Source organism: Falco naumanni, chromosome 8 (genome assembly GCF_017639655.2).
Source record: "Falco naumanni isolate bFalNau1 chromosome 8, bFalNau1.pat, whole genome shotgun sequence".
Taxonomy (NCBI): Eukaryota; Metazoa; Chordata; class Aves; order Falconiformes; family Falconidae; genus Falco; species Falco naumanni.
This window is the reverse complement of record NC_054061.1, coordinates 6,939,516-6,964,463: the sequence shown is the minus strand read 5'-3', so window position 1 is coordinate 6,964,463 and position 24,948 is coordinate 6,939,516. Positions and strand designations below refer to the sequence as shown.

The window sequence follows — 24,948 nt, the reverse complement described above, 5'->3', positions numbered from 1 at the left end:
CAAGGGCTCCTCGTCTCTGTGGGGCAGCACGGGGGGAAGGTTTGAGGAGACAGCAAGCTGCCTCTCCCCAGCTCCCTGCGCCAGCTTGGCTCCTGCCCCACAGATGCTCCTTGCAAAGCCCTGGTCAGCACTTTTCCCTTTAAGCACGTCCTGGGGGGCAAACACCCCACTTTGGCTTTTGCAGAGAGAGTCAGGGATGGGTGTTTCCCAACCACGACCAGGGAAAGGGGTGATCTGGTGCAGGCAGAGGTGGCCAGCAGCAGGACCGGACAGCGAGGCAGCAGGGTACACTGCACCGCAGCATTCACGAGGAAACCGGGGCGGGGGGGAAGCGGAAGGGGGTGAAATTTCCGCAGTTGAAGCGCAATCACCGTTATCGCCTTACACTGCATGCATCACCGCTGCTGGCACACAGCCCCTGCACACATCGGTGGAGCTTTTCTGCTGAGTGACCCCCTTCCCCACGCCCTGCCGGGGCACTTCTGCAGGCGGCATCGGGTCCCCCTGAACCGTGGGCACCCAAAACTGAAGGGCTGAGGTGTGGCAAGGGTGGGAGTGCAGCCCTGACCCCCATGTCACAGCAGGCGGGGACTCTGGAGGGCTCGTGAGCGGTGACGTCTTGCTGGGAGGCAACAGCTGCACGCCAAGGACGAGCACACGGCCACAAGAACGCGGCCGGCTGTTCCTGCGAGCGCACCCAGACAGGCCTCGGTGCTGCTTGTAAGTGTGAGCTGGTGTGCGGGGGGACCGTGCTGGTGGGCAAAGCCACCGCGGTGGCATGCGACATGGGAAGAAAGCTCTGGCTGGGCAGTGAGCCGTGCAAGTGGAGGCTCCCTCCAAGGGGGGGCTGCAGGGGGGATCCTTGGTTGCTTGGTTTGTTGTGTGTGTGGTTTTTTTTTTTTTGGTTTTTTTTTTTTTTAATGAAAAATCCTTCCTTTTTAACACAAGCCTGGGGGGGTGCAGCGCCGATGGGTGCTTTTTCGGGTGGGCGCTGGCGTTGCTGCGGGGCCCATGGGTGTGCCCCAGCCGGGATGCGCCTTTGTTCCTGCTCCGGTGCTGCGGCAGCCGCAGAAATGCCCATCCCGCCGTGCAGGGGTCCAGGCTGGGCTCGGTGGAGAAGATCCCCCCCAGTTCGGCATCCCACCGAGTTTTGTACAGGCAAAGGCACTGCAGGACAGCCCAGGGGCACAGAGCTCTACAAGGGAAGGGGGACTTTGGGGACCTCCCTGGCTTCACAGGGAGGACAGACGCTGCCTTAAGCCAGCAAAGCTCCCTTTCCGCCCTGCGAGGAAGACAACGGGGGTGCTGGGTGTGTCGTGGCCTCCGCCGCAGGCAGCTGTGCTGGGGGAGCCCTGCCAGGCAGCAGGCTGCAAAAATAGCTGCCTGGGGTGAAACCCCTGAGCCCAAAGCTGTGGTGGGGCCATGGAGAGGCTGGCGGGGTGCGTGCTTTTGGCAAGGGTGGGTCGTTCTGCAAAGGGAACGGGCGGTGCACATCATTTAGGGTTTCTCATGGTGCTTTCCATCCTTGGAGCCCCATAAGCCAAACCTCTCCATTGTTTTTGGGGGGCAGGTAGAGCCCTGTGCTGGGGCTCTGCAGCCTCCAGGTTTCACCACCTGCCCCATGGATGCTGTGTGTTTGCCTGGGCATCCTCCCTGGCTGGCCTGCTGGCAAGGCAAGAGCTGGGGCCATTCCCCCAGCCTCTGCAGAGGTGCCAGCAGCAGTGGGGGACAGGGACAGGACACTGCAGGGGCAGGCTGGGGACTGGGTGTGGCCGTCGAGTCTCCACCACTGCTGAGATGAGTTGGGTGGTCTCAGCCCAGCTGCTGCATGCATGGAGTGAGGCAGGAGGGGCTAGCCACGCAGGGCTTTCTCCGTTCCCTGGAGGGTGAGCAGCTTCACGTACCGGCTCCTGAGCAGCATTAAAAGGCTGCATAGGGCTGGGGACCGGGATCCCCTGGTGCCCACCCAGCACCCGGCTGCAGTGCAGCCCCGCTGCGCACAGGGCACACGGGGGCTCTCTCCCAGCCAGGAGCCGTGGGGAAGGGTGGCTGAGGCTTGCAGCCTCCCCAGCTGAAAAGGGAAGGGGAGGCAAAGGCAGCTCTGGTCTTCTGCAAAACTTCCTCCCCTCGGCAAGGATGCCCGCAGGTGTCAGGCTTCCTGCACCCGAGTGGGGTGACCCAGCCACCCCAATGGCCGCGGGGCTGGCTCTCCCCCTCCATGGGTGCTCTCGTAGGGATGCGGGGCCAAGCAAGGGAAGTTCCTGTGATTTTTCCCTCGTGCACTCCACAGCATTAAACCGAGCTCTGCCGGGGACAGAAATCCCCCTCCCAGGGTGGCCCTGCTGTGTCTTGAGTCTTCCTGCAACGTGTCTCGGAGGGAGGGTGAGCGCTAGCAAGGAGGGGGCTGTGCCTCATGGCTGGAGTTCAGCTGACGCTCAGCGGTTTGTTCGTGGCTGGGCTCCATTTTCCAGCTGTTTCTCTCCCTCCATCAGCTTTCTCAGAGCAAATGGTGCTGTCTGGGCCTTTCTCTGGGAGGGTGGGGAGAGCCCACGCTGCAGTGGGTTGCAGCTATAAATGGTGCTGGTGCTAGAAAACAACCTGCGAGTTACCCTGGAAACCCGACTGTGTTTCCTGGGCTCCGCTGCGTGCGTGGGACTGATGGCAGCCTTGATTCAGTGCATGGAAACCCAGATAAAAGCTGGTGGCATCTTGCAGCGGCTGCCCAGACCCAGCACCATGTGGCAATCGGGCACCCCCAGCAGCTGCTGAAGTTGGGATGGCCCCAGGACTTGGGGGGCTGCAGGGGGAGCAGAGGAAGTATTGTGGGGTGCAGTGAGGAGGGCCAGCCCTGCAGAGGATGGTCGGTCCATTTCCACATATTCAGCACTTTCTTCACCTCCCAGTTTTTCTCGGTGCTGGCAGAAAGCTGCACAAGGGCCCATCTCCACTGTCCTTGGTCCGTGGGGTCCCCAACTCGGTGCCAGATACCAAAGGACCTCCGCTCTGGTGACTGCAGGGCAGCTGGCAAAGCCCCTCTCCCTGATCTCCCTGACCCTCCCCAGCAGCCCCCGGCCATCACCCTCCCGCGGGTCCCGCACCCACAGCGATGGCTGGCAGCAGCACCCGGGGCAGGGAGCAAAGCCTCCCTCAGCGCAGCCCACAGAGAGGGGGACTTGGTTCATGTCAGCTTTTCTGTTCCCTCCCACAGCTCCTCCTTGCCCTCGGTCCAGTGATTTCCAGCTTGGGAAGCCATGGCGCCCAAAGGAAAGGTAAGGGTGACCCACACACGGTGAGGATGGGTACTGGGGGTGCTGCAGGGCACCCCAGAGGCAGCTTCTCCATTGTACCGCAAGGATGACGGTGACACGGACGGAGCACAATGCTGCCCGGAGCCTGTTTACATTCCTGCCTCTCCAGCCAGCCTGTCTGGATGTGATGCAGATGGGAGAAGTGCTGGGCCAGGAAGCAGGAAGAGCAAGGAGCAAAAATCCAGATGCTTTTGGGACCACAGTGGAATGGGGGAGGGAAGCAGGGCTGTGGGAAGGGGAGGAGAAGAGGCGTTGCACTGAGGATTTGGGCTTTCGCTGGGGAGAAATTCTGCCTGAGCCCACTGCAAGGCATGCAGCCCTGCTTCAGCTTCTCCCCGCCCCCCCGCCTGGATTTCCTCCCCCTCCAAGCAGGGGCTGGTGCAATGTGGCAGCTGGGTGAGCAGGTGCTCCCTGGCAGCCGGGAAAACATCTCTGCCTGGGTGGAAAACCCTGCCTCGGTGGCCAGCTGTAGCTGGCGGGGTGCAGCCTGCCAGCAGGGTGCTAGGCGGCGGAGGACTCCAAGCCCAGACTCCCTCCTCCACCGCCTGGGACCAGGCTGTGTTTTCCATTCCCTGGAGAAACCACGTAACCATCGCCTCAAGCCCCATTACCTGCAGCTTCCTGCCACCGAGGGAGTTGTTGCCTCTGGGTGGGGAAACTGAGGCACAGCGCAGGTGAGCATCACCTCTGCAGTGGTCCAGGACCCCAGGCAGACATGCTGTGGGAGAGAGCAAAGCCATGCTGGGAATTTGCTTCTACCCTTCCAGCCCCAGCCTGGTGTATTTTTAGCTGGGAGGTCCCAGGCAGGCCGGGATGACTCAGAGGCTGGAGGAGGGGAGGCGGGAGGCCCCCAGCAGCTGAAGCAGGGAATGGAAAGGGGGATGGGGATGTGATTTGAGCTCAGCAAGCAGGATGCTCTTTCTCTCCTGAGTGATGTTTCTGCACCTCGCTGGGGCTTGTCCCCATGAGAGTGCCCGGAGTGGAGCGTGGGGCGATGCGCAGCACTGAGCTCCTGCCTGTTTTCCTTGCCCCTGCCATGGCAGCACTGTGGCAAGGTTGGCAGCTCATGCTTCAGTGGCTCAGCAGGCAGGAACACAGCCCTGCTCCCCCCCGTTTCACCAGGGCCAACAGCTTGTCTCCCCATCACCGCTCGTGCAGCCCCAGCACCCTGCAGCCACCCTTGTCCCTCCTGCTGCTCCTAGACATCTCCTTTATCTTGCAACTTCTTATTTACATCTCTGCCAGGCGTATGTGTGGGCAGCAGCTTGCACTGAGCCAGGAGGGTCCAGGAGCTGCCGGGAAGCAGGGCTAAATCCAGCTCTCCCGATGAATCACCTGCAATATGATCCGTCCCCATGCCTGCCCAGCTCCCTCGAAGGGCAGCGTCTCCTCTTGCCCGACCTGGTCCCCACCGTGTGGAACACCAGTGCCAACAGCTCCTCCCAAGAGGACCTGTGGCGTATGCCCAGCCTGGACTAGTTTCTCTCTGGAAAACGGGGATACAGAGGCCAGTTTCTTTCTGAAGGTGCTGGGTGAGATGTTCAGGGGAGCTGTTGTGGCGTGAGGTTGCGATGGGACCCAGGGAAGCAGTAGGTATGGGGCTGCCCCATGTCCATCGCCTCGGGTTCATTCCTGGAGGCACTCGTTGCATCAGGGGCACTGGTGCTGCCTGCCTGATGCCCATCTGCTCTGGGGACATGCTGGCTGTAGATGCTGATGCTGGCAACAGCCCTGGGCCCTCAAGCAGCTCCCAGGGATCCTACACAAGCCCTACAGCAGATCTTGAGCGAGTGATCCCAGGGAGGTGCACATACCTGGTTGGCACAGGGTACTAGCAGAGCCAAGGGAGGATGCTCAGTTTCCCAGGGCACTGACACAGCTGTGAGCCCAGCCTGGCTCCCAGCCCTCCTGCTGCCCAGCGACACCACTAAGGCAATACTGCCATTCAGCTCTTCCCACTCTGTGCCTCCAGCAGGGCTTCATCCAGGTTCCTTACGTGGGGCTGGGCTGGTTTCACATCTGCTTCCACCCAGGGTTTGTGCTGATCTCAATCAGAGTCCGGCCCCAGGCTCCTGTCGGGTGAATTCCCCTGGGCAAAGCTGACCTGAGGAGGGGAAGCCCAGTCCCTGCTTTTTCCTGAGGCCTCTGGCAGTGTCAGTCCTGGGCTCCCCGCTGTGCAGCCTGGAGGAGCAGAGGAACAGACAGAAGTGGATCATGCCAACTCACAGGATTTCTCCAGGATCTCTGCTTTGACCCCTTGGACCAGCCTGGGCCCTGCAGGAGTGCGCACTGGGGCAGGACAAGCTGTTGGCAGCTCTGGTGCTTCTCAGTGCTTTCCACTTAGCAGCCCACAATGATTTTGTGCCTGTAAATTTGTCTCCTCACTTGGAGGCCATGCAGAGCCCAGCCATCCTCAGCATCCAGAGGGTTTTGCAACAAGCAGTGGGAAATGACTTCATTATTCTCAGTCCATCCTGATAACTGTCTTTAGCCCAGCTGCACTGCAGGGGGATCACCGTGGTCCTTGGGTGCTTTTTCCTGCATTCAGGGTGTTCAACCCTCCTGCGAGGTCTCCCCTTTTCCTGCCAGCCCCCTCTAAGATGGTGCTGGAAACTGAAAGAGCTGAAGGAACTTGCCTTCAACCCCCCCGGCTCTTGCTGGCGCAGCGGGGAGGATTGTATCCAGCTTAAACACGGGGCACAAGCAGCGAACAGTGATGCCAGCAAGATATGAGGTGGGAGGCTGTGTCGGTATCGGTGCTCCAGTGAGCCAGCACACAAACAATTTACACAGCGGGAAGAACAAACAGGAAAGGGGACAACTGAGAAGAACAAGCGTTTATGTCTGAGGCTGAGCTTTGGCTTCAGGCAGCCCAAGTGGGAATGGATCTTGCCTCCATCCTGCTCAGCTTCAACTTCTCCTTCCCGCAACCCACAGAGGCTGCGCCTTCCCCTTTCACCTTCTGAACTCCTTTCCCCTAGGTCTACAGGGGGTCGGTGAAGGATTTCCCAGGCTTTGATGCCAGCCAGGATGCAGAGGCCTTGTACAATGCCATGAAGGGATTTGGTATGGATGCTCCTCTGGACTGTCACCCCAGGGCCACCCTGATGTCCCCTATTCCTTCAGCTACCCTTGCATGGCTGGGCACCCTGCAACACCTCCTCCCTCAGCTGCCTGTCTGCTTTAGCAGCATGGCAGGACCTCTCCCGGTTCCCCTTTCCTCCCTGGAGCCATCTTGGCTCTGCTTCTTCTCCTGGCCCTGAGCTGGAAGCAGCTTTGGGCATGGCAGGAAGGCTACTACAAGCCCAGCCATGGCAAGTGACACCCAGCCATGGGGCTAAGCATGACTCCTGGCTCTCCCTGCAGGCAGCGACAAGGAGGCCATCCTCGACCTCATCACATCCAGAAGCAACAAGCAGCGAGTGGAGATCTGCCAAGCCTACAAGTCCCTCTATGGGAAGGTAATGGCAGAAACGCTCCCTGCTCCGTGCCCCCACTGCAGACACAGGTGGCCATAGCTGCCACCAACCAGCCCACGCAGGGACCCACTGCTCCCTAGACCCATTCAGAGACGCTGTGGAGCAAAGGGTCCCCCAGACCCTTTTTCCCTCCCCATCAGGACCTCATCGCAGACCTCAAGTATGAGCTGACAGGGAAGTTTGAGCGGCTGATCGTGAGCCTGATGCGGCCCCCAGCTTACGGCGATGCCAAGGAGATCAAAGATGCCATTGCGGTAAGGAGTGGGCAGCCCCCCCCCCCCAGGGCCCCTCCAAGGACACCCCAGTTGATCCCACTGCTCATGGGGCTGCATCTCTGCCCGCAGGGCATTGGCACAGATGAGAAGTGCCTCATCGAGATCCTCGCCTCTCGCACCAACCAGGAGATCCATGATCTGGTGGCTGCCTACAAAGATGGTAAGGGCTATGGAAGAGCACGGGATGCCCTGTGTCCCCTTGGGCCGGGGCAAGGGGCAGAGGTGAGGGGATCCAGCTCTCAAGGCCCTGACCTCTTCCTCTTCCACCAGCCTATGAGAGGGACCTGGAGGCTGACATTGTTGGAGACACATCTGGCCACTTCAAGAAGATGCTCGTTGTTCTGCTTCAGGTTTGACCATCTGTCCAGTGTCTGTAGGAGGCAGATGCCTGCATGCAGCAGGGCTGAGCCCATCTCTGTCCCACAGGGCAGCAGGGAGGAGGACGATGTGGTGAGTGAGGACCTGGTGGAGCAGGATGCCAAGGTGAGGCTTGGCAGGTCACTGGGATGGGTGGCATCAGGGCAGGGACAGGGCTGGTGGCACTGGGACCAGCTGCATTTAGACCTCAAAAAGTCAGGTGGGTGCCAAGAGTACCCATGCTTGGGCAGAGCCCCACATGACCAGCACCCTGACTCGGGCTCTGCCACCTTCCCCATCCCACAAGGACCTACTGGAAGCTGGCGAGCTGAAATGGGGCACGGATGAGGCCCAGTTCATCTACATCCTTGGCCGGCGAAGCAAGCAGCACCTCCGCCTGGGTAAGCATCTCCTACAAGCTCAGGGTTGGGCTTGAAGGCATGTTAGCAGCTTCTCCAGGCATCATCTCACTCTTGTCCTGCAGTCTTTGACGAATACCTAAAGATTTCCGGGAAGCCGATCGAGAGGAGCATCCGGGCAGAGCTCTCTGGTGACTTCGAGAAGCTGATGCTGGCTGTGGGTAAGTCAGTCCCTGCATGGGGAGTGCTGTGAAAACATGCCGCTGGCCTTGCTGGGGTGCAAGGGCTCAGTGCAAGAGGCAGTGGGGTTGGGGTTGCAGTTGTACCCAGTTTTAGGGAACGCAGGGAGGCTCGTTCGGGGCAGGTGGGGATGCTGAATGCGGTGCCCAAGGGGCATGGGTGCTCAGAGACTGGGGGCACTGGTGAAGCCGGGTGCCAGCATCCCTCACCACAACTCAATTTCCCCACAGTGAAATGCATCAGAAGCACGGCAGAGTATTTTGCTGAAAGGCTCTACAAGGCCATGAAGGTGAGTGGATCATCCCTTCTCCAGGAGGTCCCCTGCAGTGTTGCGGGGAGCTGGCCAGAGGAGGGACCCCCTTGTGCCATGGGGCACTGTTGGAGAGCAGGGTGACACATGTCCATGAAGATAAGACCTATGTGACCTGGGGTCTCTGCTCTTCCCTCCAAAGGAGTTATTCCTTCAGACCCAGGGCTGGGTAGAAATCTGATAGAGGGTCTTAAACGGGATGGGCTGAGCAGTGTCGCTTGGCCAGCCTAGGCTTGATGCAGGGGCTCCTCCATTGCAGGGGTTGGGCACAAGAGACAACACGCTGATCCGCATCATGGTGTCCCGCAGCGAGATCGACATGCTGGACATCCGGGAGGTGTTCAGGACCAAGTATGAGAAATCTCTCTACAACATGATAAAGGTAAGTGCTGGGGATGCCCGGTCCTGCTCCGAGCAGCTGCTAGTGCTGCCTCCCTTGTGATGCCAGCGCCTGTGGGAGGGCTGAGCCCCCTCCCCAGCCACCCTGCGCTGGGTGTCCATCTCTGAGGACAAGGCGTGCCATGCACCCATCCCATGGCACTACCTTGATCCTCCCTGCTGTATGGTTCTCCATCTCCTTCTGTCTTTCCAGGAGGACACCTCTGGGGAGTACAAGAAAGCACTGCTGAAGCTGTGCGGAGGTGACGATGAGTAAGACCACTTGTCACACCCTGTTTGTCCCTCCTCAGCCCCTTTGTGCTGGGTAAAAACCTCCAGGTCAGAGCCTGGTGGAGCACCTGGACCAGCAGTACCTGCAGTGACAGTGGTTTGGTATGGGGGCCCTGCAGCCCCTCTGCATGGCCAGCTACAATGCCATGGTCCCTTCTTGGCGTGTGGCAGCCCTGCAGGGCAGAGACAAACACCTGGAAGGAGGATGCTCTGGTGGGGGCAATGGGGATTTACCACCTGCTTCCCCCCGTTCCCACCCAGCTCCACAGCAAGCACCCAGCTCCTGCCCACCTGCCCCCGTGCCTGGCACCCGGCGGGTACAAAATGCCCCTCATGGAGGTGCAGGATGGGGCACAAGGGTGGCTGCTGGCAGGGTGCGGGACCCCCATGGCTCACTGTCCCCTGTCCTTGCCCTCCCATTGCAGTGCCGCAGGTGAGTTCTTCCCCGAGGCGGCGCAGGTGGCCTATCGGATGTGGGAGCTTAGTGCGGTGGCCAAAGTAGAGGTCAGCACCCCCCGTACCCCCTCTCTGCTCCCTGCCAGCTTGAGACCCCTTGCTGCTCTTCTCTGCCGTGGGGCACGGCCAGCTCCGCACCCCTGCTCTGCCTCTTGCTCCACAGCTTCTCTCAACACCGTCCTCTGGTTTGGGGGCATGAGGTTGGTGGGACGTAATGCTGGCAGGGCTGGCCACCCCCAGTGGGCTCCACTAATCCCCTCTTCTCTCTGAGGCCTCCCTCCCTCGAGGTGCAGGCCCTGCATGTCTGTGCAACACGTCAGGTGCAGCCCTGGCGCCGGTGCCTGCTGGAGACCTGCTGCTCCCTGGGGCAGCACCCTCACGCCAGGGCTGGCGGGGACACGGCTGTGCCGTGGGGAGCCAGCACCCTGCATGCAGCTGGAGGCACCCACAAAAGGGTGCTTTGGGATGCGTAGAAAAGGCACGCTGTGTGCATGGGGAGGATGGAGGCGTGCTGGGAGCTGTAATGACGAAGGAGGGTAGAATTAGAATTACGGGGCAGGAGCGGGCAGCCTTTCAGCGACTCCTCTTCTGGCTCTCAGCTGATGTGGCCTGTCCCAGCACTAGGGGAGGCGGGTGTAACACTGAGCAGGACACCGAGACTCCAGGGACTGTCTGTTGCCGTCTTCTCCCTCCTCTCTGCTAGCCTGGCTATGGTTTGCCCCTCGGTGGAGGGGGTGACAGTGGTGGGGACGTCCTCACTGAGCCCCAGGTGCTTGCACTAACACACAACCTGCTTTGGCCTCGGCTTGCCGGGTGGCACCTTCCCTCTCTCCTTCTCTCTCCATCCCTCCCTCCATCCCACCCAGCTTGGGGATGAACCCAAACCCCTCTGTGTATCCACAGCTGCGAGGAACTGTGCAGCCCGCAGCGGGCTTCAACGATGACGGTGATGCACAGGTGCTGCGGAAGGCGATGAAGGGCCTGGGTAAGTCGGGGCCATGCACCCAGCCCCTTCCTGCTGCTCCTCAACAGCTCCTGGGGCAGAAAAGCCACCCTAGCCCATGCAGGGCTCCATGAAAGCCCTAGGAGGAACAAAGAGATGGCTTTGGAGCTGTGGGAGCTTTCCCTTCCCCACCTCCCCAGTTTGTGGGGGTGGGGTGGTGACGTGCCCACAGTCAGGGGTGACGTGGTGTGGCTCTGCTGGCCGCCTTGGCTCTCTCCAGCATCGCTGCTGTCATTGCAGGCACGGATGAAGGGGCCATCATCGAGGTGGTGACGCAGAGGAGCAACGCTCAGAGGCAGCAGATCATAAAGGCTTACAAGGCTCACTATGGCAGGGTACTGCTGGGCCCCCCTCCCACCCTGCTCCCTCCTTCTGCCTGCATCCTGCCCCCTGCCACGCAGAGTTGTGCCCCTCGTTGAAAGAAATCCTGCCCAGGGAGCGGTGGGCAGCCAGGGCACCCCGATTTGCCCTGGCATGACTCCCCAGTGGAAGCCTGAGTTGTAAAAGCAGCATCCTGCTCTGGGTGCCCCACCACCCTGAGGGGAGGGTGTCCCTTCCCCCTTGCTTGCCCCATCCTCAGTCTCACACAGAGGACTCCAGGGCCAGGATCTCCCCAGAGCTGCCCTCCAAAATGTGACCTTAAACTGCTCCAAGGATCTTCCCAGATGTGTCCTGTTTCCTCCCCGGTGTTGCCTCGGCTGGTCCGTCCCTGCAGAAGGAGCCAGGGACTGAACCCTCAAATACTTTTGCAGGACTTGATGGCAGACCTGAAATCTGAGCTGTCGGGCAGCTTGGCCAAGCTGATCCTCGGGCTCATGCTGACACCGGCGCAGTACGATGCCAAGCAGCTGAGGAAGGCTGTGGAGGTAACTGCCACACTAGTAGTACCGGCTTCAGCACGTGAGGGCGAGGCAGTTTTCACTGGGGTTGTACCCACAGTGCCTGGGGCTGTGAGTGCACCCCAGGTTCACATGCCCCCCGGCTCTCATCTCCTATGTAGAAGGAAAGCAAAGCAGAAAGCACCAGGACAAAAACCTGGTTTGCACTTGAGACCTGCTGGGAGCCGGATTTGGCCTCTTTGCAGCCCAGCATGCTCTTAGCCAGCTGATACACAAAGCCTCTCCGGGAGGCCTCCTGCTGCTTTACAGAGCATCCCCACTTCGCAGTGGGAGCAGTGCCCTGCTAGGTGCCGGCAGCCACAGGAGACCCAGGGCAGGGGTAAACCAGTGGCGTGCACTACTCTCCACCCATCACACCACCTGGGACCCCAGTAGCAGCTCACTTGGATGCGTTTATGCTGGTTCCTACCAGCCCTCGGGGCCATCCTCTGGACATGGACTTTTGGCACCTGGTAGCCCTGGGGTTAGAGCAGCCCCTCCTTGCCCAGCACTGGTGGGGGCGATGCTGCTGTGTCCCCATCCAGCACTGGCACCCGCAGCACCCCACCACGCTGCTGTCTTTCAGGGAGCTGGCACAGATGAGAGCGTCCTCATCGAAATAATGGCCACACGGAACAACCAGGAGATCACAGCTATCAATGAGGCGTATCAGGAAGGTATGGCACAGGAGATATGTGGGGAGCACCCAGATCCTAGGTACAGACCACCTTCAATGCTGTACAAGGCCCTTTCCAGAGCCCAGGGTACAATTTTTATCTCTGTGTGGGGTCCATGGCTTGATGCTGCGAAGGTCTGTTAGTTCCCTCCAGGCAAGAGCAGCTCTTTCCCAGGACCAACACCTTATTAAAGAGAAGCGGAAACCTGGGATGAGGCTGGCAGGAGTCCTCAAATCCATCCTGTGATTTGATACCCCCAGATCCTGCATTCTCTTTCCCTCCCATCCATGCCCCTTTCTCCCTAAGGAACAAGAGCTGTAAAGTCCAGGTTAAATCCCTAGCCTCTTCTCCCCTAGACAGCCCGTGGTTTTAAACAGATAGCCCTGTGGTTGGTCACCCCCAGCAGAGTGCTGGTCCTGGCCTCTCTCCATGTCACGGTGACATGCCACCAATGTCTCCTCCCCTAAGAGCTCTTTTGCAATGATCCCTTTCCCTCTGGAGCACGTGGAGCAAGAGGCTGTGCTCGTGCCCAGGGCCTTAGAGCTGCTGGGGTGATCCCCTCCTCCCTGGGCCTGAAAAAGGCAGATGGAGGTATCTGCTTCAGCCATACAAAGAGTAGAGGACAGCCACCACCATCTTCGGGCCCCACGGGGATCACAGACACAACAGGCACTGGGGGGTGGGAAGCACAGCTGCACAGGGCTCAGCCATCCTTCTCCACAGCCTACCACAAGCGCCTGGAAGATGACCTGAGCTCAGACACATCGGGGCATTTCAAGAGGATTCTCGTCTCCCTGGCTCTGGTAAGGGCAGTTCTCACACTGGGGACTGTCCCCTGCCTGCCACAGGCAGTGCTGGGAGTCTGTGAAGGTGGTGGCTATGGAGAAGACAAAGCATCATTGCCAGTGCTGCTGGTCCCTGTCTGCTGCCCACTTGGGGCTCTCCCAGGAGATGGCTCTCCCATGGCCAACTCCACGATATTTGTATTGACTCACAGGGCAACCGTGATGAAGGACCAGAGAACCTCACGCAGGCGCATGAAGATGCTAAGGTAAGAGTCATACTGGCAGTGCTGTTACAGGCTCTGCATAAAAAAAAAAAAAAAAAAAAAAAAAAGATGTTGCATCCCCTGGTCTGGAAATGGCATCCTCAGGGAAGTAAATGCTGCTGGGGCAGGGTCTCTGTAAGTGCAGGGGGAGATGCAAGGTGAAGTGATGCCCTTGGAGGTAAAGCTCCCTGGCCTGATTTCTGGTCCCTGGGCTCTGCTGCTCCATGCACAGGGAAGCTGCAAACAGTGAGAGCAGGGAGCTCCCAACTGGGGACTGCATCATTTCTTGTGCAGAGCTGCCACTTTAGGGTCCGGCAACACACATTGATGCTGAAATCTGGCACTGGAGCTTCAAAGGCAGCTTTGGGCTGGTCTGCAGGAGGCACCCATCTCTTTGTGTTGTGCATGGGGCTGCACAAGAAGCCTAAGCTGCTTTTTACCCTGCCAGCATGCCAGAATGCCAGCCCCAGCCCCCAGACCATTGCCTCATCCTTAACTTGGCTGTGGTGGGCCAGGGGAGGGGGAAGGCTGTGCAGCCAGAAATGGTTCAGGGGGCTGCTGGGGCCCCACTGCCTGGCTCAGCTCCCAGTCCCAGGAGACCTGTGACCCCTGGGCAGTGCACCACGGCCTCCTGCTCCTTCAGGCCAAGTCTCTTCCGAAAGGGGCTGGGAAGCTTGGTGCGGGGCCAAACCCAAGCTCTCACTTGGCTGTCCTGCACCAGCAGCGCTTGCTCCAACCGCATGCCAGCAGCACGCAGGCACCCAGCTCTCCCAGCAGGGCTGCTGCCAGCAGAGGGAGAGGACGCTGCGCTGCCTGCACCCTGCCGCATGCACTGCCGCTTGCCTTGACCTGCTGCAAAGAAAGAGAGAGCCAGGGATGACAAACACAGGGACGAGCCAGCCAGGCGGCAGCTGGCCTGGCGCCATGCTCTGTTTCGTTAGCAAAACTGCCCTTCCTGTCCTTGCTCTGCCTGTGCCTGACTGGCGTGAGCCAGCCTGGGGCCAGGCAAGGATGCTCCCCACGGAGCAACAGGCTGGTACCCAAGCCGCAGGGATGGGGGGCTCACTTTGCTTGCCCGAAGACCACCTCCCCACCCCAGGTAGTGGTGTAGAGGCCAAACTGGAGGGGAGGACACAGGTCCTAAGATCAGGTCCACTCCCAGGGAAAGAGGGGAGCTGGGGGCAGGTCATTTTAGGGGATTTTGCTAGGCTTCCCTCGCTTTGTCAGGGAAGGATAAAAGTTGAGCAGCACACTCTTGACCCTGTTGTCTTCCTGTCTCTCTCTTTGCCAGGTTGTTGCTGAGACCCTGGTGAGTGCCTGTCCTTTCGCTCCTCAGCCTTCTGCATGTTTGAGGGGATGCTATGGTCCTCAGGTGCAGGGCCAGGGCTGGGAATAGCAGCCCCACGTACTGGGCTCCTCTGACCACACAGGCTGTGCTCACTTGCTCAGGGCTCCGGGGTTCTTGCATCAGGATTGGTGGCGGGGGCCAGGTGGGACCGGCACAAGGGCACTTCCCTGCAGCACTGGGCACGAGAGAGAGAAATCCACCTTCCTGCCCTTGGGGAGGGTTGGAGACCAACCCTGCACACTGCCTGCATGCAGGACCTGTGTTTCTGGCAGCATGGGACTTGGGGCTGGCTTCCCTGGCTCACCAAAAGTGGGATTTGGGGAAGGGGTGACTTCTTACTGCAGTAGCCTGATGGGTGCAATGAGTACAGCTTCCTCGCGGAGCCCTGCAGCAGGGGTGGCAGCCACTTCGCCCGTGGGCAGCGCTGCTGTGGCCCAGAGTGGAGGGTGGCTCCTGTGTCTGGCAGCTCTGAGTTTCCTATTGGTCATCCCCAATACATCCTCCCCAAAGGACATACAAAAAAATAGTCCTACTATTTTTATTTTGTATACTAAAAAAGCAAAGCTTTTTTAATAAAACCTAGAAAACATCCTTTCTCAGAGGTAATGTGTGAGTGTGCAGCTGTGCACCTTCACATCCATGCATAGAAAATAGATTTTTCTTGGCAAAGAAAAAAAAAAGTAAGCTATTTTTCTGCTCATAAGAGGCCACCCTCTTTGCAAGAGGGTGTTCAGCCTGGCTGTGCCAGGAAGAGCTGTATGACATCTTTGTCCCCCTCTGCTATGCCTGTCTCCCTCTTTACTCTTGGTTGCTCTCCCAGAAACTTGCTGACGTCTCCAGCAATGACTCCAGCGACTCCCTGGAGACCCGCTTCCTCAGCATCCTCTGCACCCGCAGCTACCCCCACCTTCGCAGAGGTAGGACCACATTTCTCTACCACTGCTGAACCTTCAGCTGCCACACAAGTGCTTTGATTTGGGCTGGACGGGACTCCTGGGCAGCAGGAGACTGGGGTCTACCAAAGGTCGAGCCTTGTCTCCCCAGCAGTGGTGGGGATGAAGCAATGGGAGGAGATGGCATGCCCAAGCCTGCTCTGGTCCCATCTGGACTAGAAGGCTCCATGGTTGAGGCTCAGGGGTGCCCAGGGCTGGGATGGAGCGGCTCAGTGGTGACCCTTTCCTCTCCCCCATCCACAGTGTTTCAGGAGTTCATCAAAATGACCAACCACGATGTGGAGCACGCCATCAGGAAACGGATGTCAGGAGATGTGAGGGATGCCTTCATAGCCATCGGTCAGTGCCCAGTGGGTGCTCCCTTGGGGAAGGGCTCCCCAGAGGGCAGGCACCCCCTCCTCCTGCCTCTGCCAAGGCACCACGATGGCAGATTCCTGCTGCCTGTGGGCTGTGGAGACTCCCAGTGCGGTGTGGGGCTGGGGCATTTATAGGGCATCCTATGGGGCCAAGCCTGCACCAAGGAGGGTCGGAGGGTCTGCAGCTGACCCTGGGTGGCACGGCTCCTTGCCGTGATGTGTTCCCTGGGTGCCACAAGCCAGGAGCCCACTTTCTCTCCCTTCTGTGTCTTGCAGTCCGGAGTGTGAAGAACAAGCCAGCCTTCTTCGCTGACAAGCTCTACAAATCCATGAAGGTACAGACGGGCTCTCCTGGGGCTGAGCTGCGGGAGGGGGCTATGCTGGGCAGACACCCTTTGAGATTCTCTGATTTAACTCTGTAGTGATGGGGTTTGTCCTCTGGACATTCCCAAGGGAGCAGGGCAGGGCTGAGCTCAAACCAATGCTGGCATCAGCTTGCTGGGGTTAGCAGGAGATGCAGCAGGCTTTTCTCTTGCAGCAGCAAGCCCAGCGCGTGTCTAAGGAGAGACTGTAGAATCATAGGATAGTCTGGGCTGGAAGGGACCTTTAAAGGTTTAAAGATCTAGTCCAAACCACCCTGTAAGAGGCAGGGACATCTTCAAGTAGATCAAGTTGCGAAGAGCCCCGTCCAACCTGACCTTGAGAGTTTGCAGGGGTGGGGCATCTACCACCTCTCTGGGCAATCTGTGCCAGTGTTTTACCACCTTCATCATAAAAAATGTCTTCCTTGTATCTAGTCTAAATCTACCCTTTTTTAGTTTAAAGCCATTACTCCTTGTCCTATTGCTACAGGTCTGTCCCCATCTTTCTCATAAGATCCCTTTAAGTTGAAAGGCTGCAATAAGGTCTCCCCGGAGCCTCCTCTAGGCTAAACAACCCCAAGTCTCTCAGCCTTTCCTCATAGAAGAGGTGCTCCATCCTTCTGATCATTTTTGTGGTTTGGACTGTGCTGGAGATGGCGGGAGGGTCCCTGAGCCCCAGTCCCTCTGGGGTTATTTGTTTAAGCTCCCCTTTGCAGGGTGCCGGCACGGATGAGAGAACCCTCACCCGGATCATGATTTCCCGGAGCGAGATCGACCTGCTCAACATCCGGGGAGAGTTCGTAGACCTGTTTGACAAATCACTGCACCACATGATTGAGGTGAGGGGACACGGGCATCCCTCCCTGGCTTGTCACCTTGTCTGGCTGAGCCCTGGCCCTGAGCTCCATAAGGACCTGAGCCATGAGCAGTGCCATGAGCAACACCAGGGAGGAGGAACCTGCCCCAGTCAGCCCTGGTGTTGGCAGGTTCGGCTATAGAGATGGGCCGACATCTTCCGCTGCTGCACAGATGCCTGTGGGGTGGCCTGGGCATGGAACTACACCTTCCCCAGTGCCCAGCATCTTGAACTGGGCTTCCCCAAGGCAGGCATCAGTGGGTGGTTCTCTGACATGGGTCTCCTCCCTCTTGCAGAAGGACACCTCTGGCGACTACCGCAAGGCTCTGCTGGCCCTGTGTGGCGGGGAGGACTAGGCAGCTGCAGGAGCCCCTTCTTTGTGTCTGAGCCAGCACGCACACACCCACTGCCTTGATGTCACTGCAGCTTTGGGGGCTTCAGGGGACGCTCTGTTCCCCGCAGAGGACAACTCACTTTGCGCTGGAAAGCAGCACCGCAATGCAAGCCGGGGGAGTCTTGGGGAGGGGAGCAGAGGGGTCTGGGTAGGGAGATTGGCTGTATCAGTGCAAAATAATTCATACCCAAACATGCCACTAACCCAGGAATTTACCCAGACGGAAAAGACAATTTTAAATCTCATAAATAAAACCTTATTGTTGCTGACCCTGGGCCAAGAGCAGTCGATTTATTGGGGCAGGTTTGGGTGGGACTGAGCCTGTGCTGAGGACTCTCAGTGTCTCCTCACTCCTGCAGGCAGGAGCCCTGCCCCAGCCCCAGAGAGGGCTCTGGAGACCCTGAAGCCCCTCTGAGCAACACTGCAGGGTCCCCCACTGCTGAGAAAGGGGCTGGAAATGTGCATGGGGTGGCAGCAGTGCAGGGAGTTCACTGAAAGCTTCACTTCATGCCTCTGAAAACCCCCAGCAGGGTTCGTGCCATTGTGTGGATGATGCTTTTATAAACCATAGATACAAATCAGACTTGATGGCATCCATCCGTCCTTGCATGCGGTTTCCTGTGCTTTCAAGCTGCTGAAGAAGCAGTCGAAAGGCACATGCCATAGAGACTACACCCCCAAACAGTTTATGTTTGCATTTCCCCCAGCACTCAGGCAAAAAGAACTGGAATTTCCAAAAGTGGGAAATTCCAACACTTTCAATTGTTTCCAAGTCAGAACAAAAAGTCTTGAACACCCAAATCTTCCTCAGAACACAGCTGGGTGAGGAAAGCTTCACCTTCAAAATATCAAAGCATCGTTAGGAATAATAACACAATATTATTATAACACTTCAAAACCAGCTGAGGTTGAGAAGCAGCAACATGTAGAGGCAAACCAGGGAAGCTGAAACAACTCACCTGGGTGTTATCCCACTAAAAACTCCCTTGATGCCTTCCTGTAAAACAGCCCCTTGTAACAAAATCACCTTTCTTGGGGGAAAACAGCCTGGCTGAATCTTTTACACCCTCTCCCACAGAGATTTGGGTTCCTCTGTCTTGCCCCTGTGTGTAAGTAGGATTGAGCATCCCTGTCCAGGCAGCATCTGGGGGGACTGAACCCACCCCACGCCTGCAGCAGCCTTCAGGTCACCTGCTTGGTCAGGAACCTGCTGTAAAGGCTTTGAGCAGATACAGAAGATGTTTTAAAGGGAGGACGTGACTGATCTTCATCTGCCCAACCCTTCCTGCATCTCAGTGCCGCAACTATCAGCTTTGCAGCAGAGGTGTGAGGCTGTCAGAGAGCTGAGCACAGCACAGCAACTGTGGGGAGCAGAGCTGGCCACATCCCCACAGCTGGAAATGGTGCTCTCAGGGACCTGGCTGTAATATCCAAGGAAGTTTTAGTGCTTGGGAAACAGGCTGGCACCCCTGTGAGAGCCAGATTTGGGGCAGTGGAGCTCTGCTCCTCCAGTTAGCACAGGGCCACAACATAAGAGCCATCACCCTGTCTCCTTGTTGCCAAAACAGATGCCAGCAGCACAGGACCACAAGTGAGACCAGGCAGCCCCTCAGGTCTGGTCCCCAGCCCGGCTCAGGGTGATGCCACCGCCAGGAAGCCCAGCTGACCCCAGCATACCAGTCCCAAGGCCAGGAATTTCCCTGGCATCTGCCGCCAGCTATTCCTACAATGAGGACAAGATATCAGTCACAGTGTTCAGGGATAGGGAGGGAGAGCGAGATGGGATTTCCTCCTTGGAGCAACTGTCTCTCCTGGAAAGTCCTGCTGCCGAAAAGCCTTCCTCTTGCCCCAGCACCAGAGTGTCCATCAGCAGCTGCTATAGCTGGAGCAGAAAACAGCCAGTGGCATTTTAACCACTGCAAACACTTAAGCACACTCCATATCCTATTTAAGCACAGGCTATTTCAGCATCCCGCCCACATGGTGCTGGGGCTGGCAGCACACCTGGAGCTGCTCACGGTGGGCTGCCCTGTGAGGGACAACTGCAAACTGGACTGAGCTCAGCAGAGCTGCTCACCCCGAGGGCAATGCTAGGAGGCTGACAGCATCCTAGGAAGCACAACCACGGCCTCTGGGACCCATTCTGCACCTGGGGCATTTTCTCCCCATTTTTCACCCTGATGCTTTCTTGCAGAGGTTGATGAATTTTCAGCCAGCTCCTCTTCGGAGACCTGCTCCTGTTTGGTGTCATGCATCACAGTAAATGCATCTCTCACTGCCAACCTAATTAAACCCCTGCTGCCTTCCTGTGCTGTAGAGCCTGAGGACTCTGCACCAGGCCCAGAGAAATGGGACCCTCTGGTTAAAAGCAGCCATAAGGAGGCAGCGCTGGGCAGGGTGTTGCTTTAGAAGGAATCCAAGTGAACCAAGAGAAGCCTGGGACCAGCAGCACCAAGACAGGCTGTGGACCCTGGGACACAGGGAAGCACAGAGGAGTGGGAGAAACCCAGTAAGAAGAACAGAGAAGCAGCAGCCAGAAGGTTACACGTGACTTGTCACTTTGCCAAAGGATTTGGGACAGGGTGAGCGTAATCTGCAGCTGAATGAGGAACACTAAGTCTAGAAAGGAGAAAGAGCATGTTTGGCCAAAGCCAAGGCTGAGGAAGGAAGAACACTTGTTTTGTTTAATGCCCAAATCACTCCCTAGCAATTTTTGTTAATCGACAGTAAATTAAATATAAATTCCCTGAGTGAGGACTGTTTTGCCCATGAAACCCCCTATACATGGGCAGACCCTTCAGGCAAAGCAGCTTCATCCCTGTAAGCATCCCAGTCTCTAGAGAAAATATACTTCATAGCACCACTCTCCCGGAACACCTTCACTCTATCTGCCGGCTCCAACTCGCCCAATCTGAGGGCAACTGGTGAGAAATCTCATGCCTAGCCTCTGAAGGCAAGTGGTTCAAAGAAGGCAGGGAAAGAAAAGGGGAGGACAAAGCAATGGGCACAAAAAAGGGGAAGAATTAGACAGGCTGTGAGCAAAGTAAGGACTGGAGGCAGGTCTGCGCTGGCCACACACGCATCAGCCCTCAGGGCTGCCGGCAGGGTCTGGGATTTACACACCAGCACCTGGCACACGGCTGTTTTGCACGTTGACCAGCAATGTCAGGGGCAACAACTCACTTCCAGGCAAAGCCGACACCAGATTTCACCAGTTGCGACATCCAGAAAACCCCACGAGCCCATGTTTGGTGTGCAGAGGGTCAGACCTCTCCCTCTGAGTCAGCTCCAGGGGCCACTGCAGATCCTCTTTACCACCAGACCCTGGGAGGAGCCACATACGTTGCAGAGAGTGTGGGGTGTTGATCTTGGTCCTTGGCCCAACACTGCAATATCAGCAAGCCAATTCCATCCCACCAACCATCCTCCCCTTCCCCCAGAGGGGGAAAAACCCAGTCTTGGGAGCCAGCAGAAGTTTCTTCTCCAGTTCTTCCTCTTCCCAAGCCAAAGGAGGAAGAAGCAGCCTTGCCCCTCACATCCATGAGCTGCTCACTGGGCAGCCTGTTCCCCACAGTGGGCTAAGGCTGGGAAAAGGGCTGAGCCCACAAGAGCTGCTCTCCCCACACCGTCACCCCTGGAGCCAGCTTTCCAGGGCACGACAACTACTGATGAGCCCTTTTCCCGGGCATTGCAACTGGAAGAGACATGGCCTGGGGACAGAGGTAGAGGAGAAATCTCCTCTGTGCCTGTTGCTGATCTTGCAAATTGGGACTCCAGATAATTCAAAGCACACAAGGAAATCCTCTGAGCACTCCCAGATCCAGTTCTCACAGCTCTTGGCATATCCACTGTGGAACTGCACCGGGTCGCACCATAACCCATCCCCTGCTGACTGTGGAGGAGGGAGGTGGAGGATGCTGAGGCAGTGGAGGAAGTCAGGAGGTGGTGATCTCCTGCAAAGCAGGTGATGCTGAGCCTTGCCTCACATGCCGAAGGCAGAGGGAGAAGGGAGCTCTCATTCAGTGAGAGGATAAGCCCAGCAAAGCAAAAGCAGCCCAGCAGCCCTGGAGAGCCACTGCGGAACTGCTACTCCATGCGAAGGCAAGGTGCTGCGGGAGTGAGGCTGCTCCCCAGCACCTCCCTTTTCCATCCATCTGCCAATCCCTCACCTACCCTGATCCCTTCCACGTTCCCTCCCCTGCCTCTCCTTGCCCTCCATCCCAGAGCCCTCCCATCCTGCCAGGTTAATTTGAGTTCCTGATTTGCATAGACAGCAGATCACAATGTTCTGGAAATCCCCTCTTGTGGCCAGAGCTTCCTCCCCACTCTCACAGTGTCACTGTTGGCCTTCTGCTTCCTTTCACCGGAGCACCGGGACACATTCAATCCACGCAGCACCAGCAGCAGCTCCCAGCAAAACCCACTGCTGATGCCAAGAGGCACCCATCAGCACCACCCAACAGCCCCTTGCAGAGCTAATCCCATGAGCAGCCCCAGGGTGACGTGCCAAACCAGCTGCACCCATCACCTGCTCTGCAGCTGCCCCTCTGCTCCTGCCTTGCTCTAGGACCAGCTCCTCGGGACAGCTGCCCGTGAAAGCCCGGCCCTGGCTGGGCCCATCTCCACATCAGGGTTCAAATGCACCCTGTTCACCCTGCCACAATGAGGACAGGTGAATTTCCCGGCTGCCTCAGACTACTGGGCCACTTCCAGTCGGGATTCGCACCACTGGACATGGAGAAAGTCCACCTTGCTCACCTCTGAGTGAGGTCATCCCAAAGGAAGGTAGACCTGATCCGAAACAAGCAGGAGCAGAGGGCAGGAGAGCTCCGCCACCCTCACCCACGGCCTGCGCTCCTTCTTACCCCGTTTCCTGCAGCACGGCCACAAACATGGAAGCAATCAAGGGTGCCTTCACGTGAACAAGCCTCCACTGAAGGTGCTGAACCCAATCCTCCACGCCAAAAAAAAAACACCCTAGTACATAAAAGTGTCAGCTATGAACACGTCGTCACAGCCACGCAGGCATGCTCATGAATCACAGCTGCCATCAGGTGAGTTTTCTCCCCTGGGAGCACAGCGGGACCAAAGGTATGAGGAAGGACTAACAGGACCTTTGGTTTTCATAGTAAAGTTTGTCCTGGCATTTGGGCCAGCCCTAGCTGGCAATTTCAGGTAGAAACACAAAGAGCAGCTGGCTGGAGAGGTGGAGAGGCATTGGGTGAGAGCACACCACCAACTGACCACCTCCACGGGTACCAAGGGTACAGGCAGGCCCCAGACCCCCCAGCTCCTCACCCCTCCTGCCAAGCACCCATGCTCCCACCACCCAAAGCAGCTGGACGAAAGCAGGATGCTTTTCAAGGCCTTGCAGTTCATGCCTGGCAAGTGTAGACTAAAAACCTGCCAGGTACAACTCTGTGTCTACTAGCGAGGAGCTGGGGAGATAAAATCAACCTCTGTAAAAGAGAAACGCTTAAATCCTTCGTGTTTATGCCAGCACCAGCTGGCTCCTTGGTTCTGACCATCACTTGTCCTGGTGGATGGTTGTGGATAACTGGGTAGCTGAAAAGGGTCACATAGACATAGTCCAGCTGGCTGGACAAAAATGCACATCGCTCTCAGCTTATCTGAAGTAAAGCAAAATACACTGTCTTTGGCTGTCCTTGTTACACAATAACAGGAAGATTTTGGTGGGAAAAGAATGTTGCAGGTGGGAACAGATAACTACAGAAGAGAAACTAGGGGCAGGCTTGGTATTTAGGCAACTAACCAATAATGAGCTTAACTTTTGTAATATGTATGAGCTAATTATAAGAAGGCATAAAAGGTGACTGTAAGAGACAATAAAGGAAGTCTGCTGATCACTCATATTGAGTGACTGTGTCTTCCCTCCGTCGCGACAGATGGTTTCCAGGGACTACCTGCAACCCTGGCACACCAACACCTGTCCGGCTCCACTGGCAGAGCCAGCTCTTTCCCACTCCCCCAGGAAGACGCATCCTGTTCCGAGTCCAGAGATGGACAAGAATGCAATAGGAACACACAAGGCACAATGACAATGCCTCTCGCAAGACACACCGGCTTCCCTGGGGAGAAGCACATGTTTGCAAACACAGTAAAGTCACTCAGAAACCAGGCAAGAATGATGTAATCGTGCTCTCCAGTTGTCCAAAACTGAATCACAGCCTCCACGACAATTCCCCACCCCCCACCCACCCCCCTTTTTTCTGACTAATACTTGACACGGCTTGGCGGTCCCTGTAAGGAATGGCACAGGAGAGCCCTTTAAGCAGTGCCTGGCTCCCTATCAAAACCACGCAAAGGCTGTCTGGGATCTCCATCACGGGGAATTCCCCTTCTCCATGCCTAAAAGTAAGCTCAGCTGGGCCAGCCTTGCCTGCATTTGGGGATTGCAGCTAGACAGCGCCTGGCCCAAAGGGCTCTCACCCCCCGAGCCCCTCCACAACCCAGCCAGGTGAGTAGCGCGATGGATTTTTCGGTGGGGGGCATGCCCAAGATGGAGCAAGGGGAACGCAGGCTGCTTTTCAGCTGTCAGCCCAGAGCACCGCAAAGCCAAACCATGCCACCCCTGCTTCCGTCCTCACAGGGATGGAGCGGGGTTTGGCTATTTTTTGCGGACTGAGACATTATCTTATAAACAAGGTGCTTTTTGCTTCTGTGGGACTGCGTTTAGCTCTGAAGGCAGGCTTTCTGAGGGGTTACAAATTAGCACTGGGGCTCTGGGATAAAACAAGCCCTTCGGGGAACAAAAAGGAAGACCTTGCCTACGCGTGGGGTCCTGCTGCCTCATCCCCTGTTGAGACCTTGGACACAAAGACAGCTGAAGAGCACATCGGAGTCCCAGCACCCATCGAGCTGCCTCATAACCCAGCTGGGCTGCCAGGGCAACACCCTGGCTGAAGGGCGGTCAGAGAAAGGAGTTCAGGGTTTTTTGACTTTTGGCGTGTATGGGGGTTTTTATTATTATTTTTACAACCCAAAACAACAAATCACTGAGCAGCAGCGGAACTGTCTGAACAGGGCTGGGACAGCCAGAAACAGCACGAACACCAGCAAAGGCCACCTCCGCAAGCCCAGCAGCGGCCACCCAAGGAGGGAATGTCAGTACAGACAAAGAGCAAGCAGCACATCTGCTCACAGAGGCTGTCTTTGCTTCTGGTTTGCTGGGTTTATGTATAGAGTTATGTATAAAATATACCTTCCTTGTGGCAAAACCAAAACAAGAAAGAAAATCAGATAGCTGTGGAGCAAATCCCAAAGAAATCCACAAAACCAGAAGGCATTCCCTGTGGTTCTCAATCTTCCGGCCCATTTTTATACATGAACGCACAACAATCAATGCAGCAGCACAGAGGAAAAGGATCCCTTATAATAAACACTCCAGCTAGGGGTGTGATTTCCTTGTGTAACATTAACTCAAGGAATGCAAGACTCCATGGCAAGCTCCCCTCGCCTCAGCTGCCGAAGAGGAAGATCTGGTAAGCCTCAGCAGGCCCGCAGGAGCACACCAGCCTGCTTCCCTGGGCACCGGGGAGCGCCTGGGGCTGCCACAGCGGCCGAGGGCCTGGGCCCCCTCAGCACAGCCTGCCCTCGGCT

General features: G+C 57.4%; 1 protein-coding gene across 2 annotated transcripts; it reads left to right on the top strand.

The window, feature by feature from the left end:
- Window positions 1-392: 392 nt before the first annotated feature.
- On the top strand, window positions 393-17,597 carry ANXA6 (annexin A6). Of its 2 annotated transcripts, XM_040604568.1 has the most exons (26): window positions 394-720; window positions 3,209-3,269; window positions 6,290-6,374; window positions 6,675-6,769; window positions 6,928-7,041; window positions 7,132-7,222; window positions 7,333-7,412; window positions 7,489-7,545; window positions 7,727-7,820; window positions 7,904-7,999; window positions 8,249-8,307; window positions 8,588-8,710; window positions 8,921-8,979; window positions 9,423-9,501; window positions 10,357-10,438; window positions 10,697-10,791; window positions 11,209-11,322; window positions 11,921-12,011; window positions 12,735-12,814; window positions 13,009-13,062; window positions 14,351-14,368; window positions 15,228-15,324; window positions 15,604-15,699; window positions 15,993-16,051; window positions 16,795-16,917; window positions 17,231-17,597. In XM_040604568.1, exons 2-26 carry the CDS (start codon window positions 3,252-3,254, stop codon window positions 17,288-17,290), a joined length of 2,019 nt encoding a protein of 672 aa, XP_040460502.1. In that variant the 5' UTR covers window positions 394-720; window positions 3,209-3,251; the 3' UTR covers window positions 17,291-17,597. The 2 variants fall into 2 exon arrangements, with proteins under 2 accessions (XP_040460503.1, XP_040460502.1); XM_040604569.1 differs by lacking the exon at window positions 14,351-14,368 and having other exon boundaries at window positions 393-720.
- Window positions 17,598-24,948: the final 7,351 nt, after the last annotated feature.

Excerpts from the sequence above, each read along its gene's own strand:
- ANXA6 (XM_040604568.1), top strand. Across the intron at positions 7,546-7,726 it reads TGGTGGAGCAGGATGCCAAG|GACCTACTGGAAGCTGGCGA; the intron begins GTGAGGCTTGGC and ends CCATCCCACAAG. Across the intron at positions 11,323-11,920 it reads AGCTGAGGAAGGCTGTGGAG|GGAGCTGGCACAGATGAGAG; the intron begins GTAACTGCCACA and ends GCTGTCTTTCAG.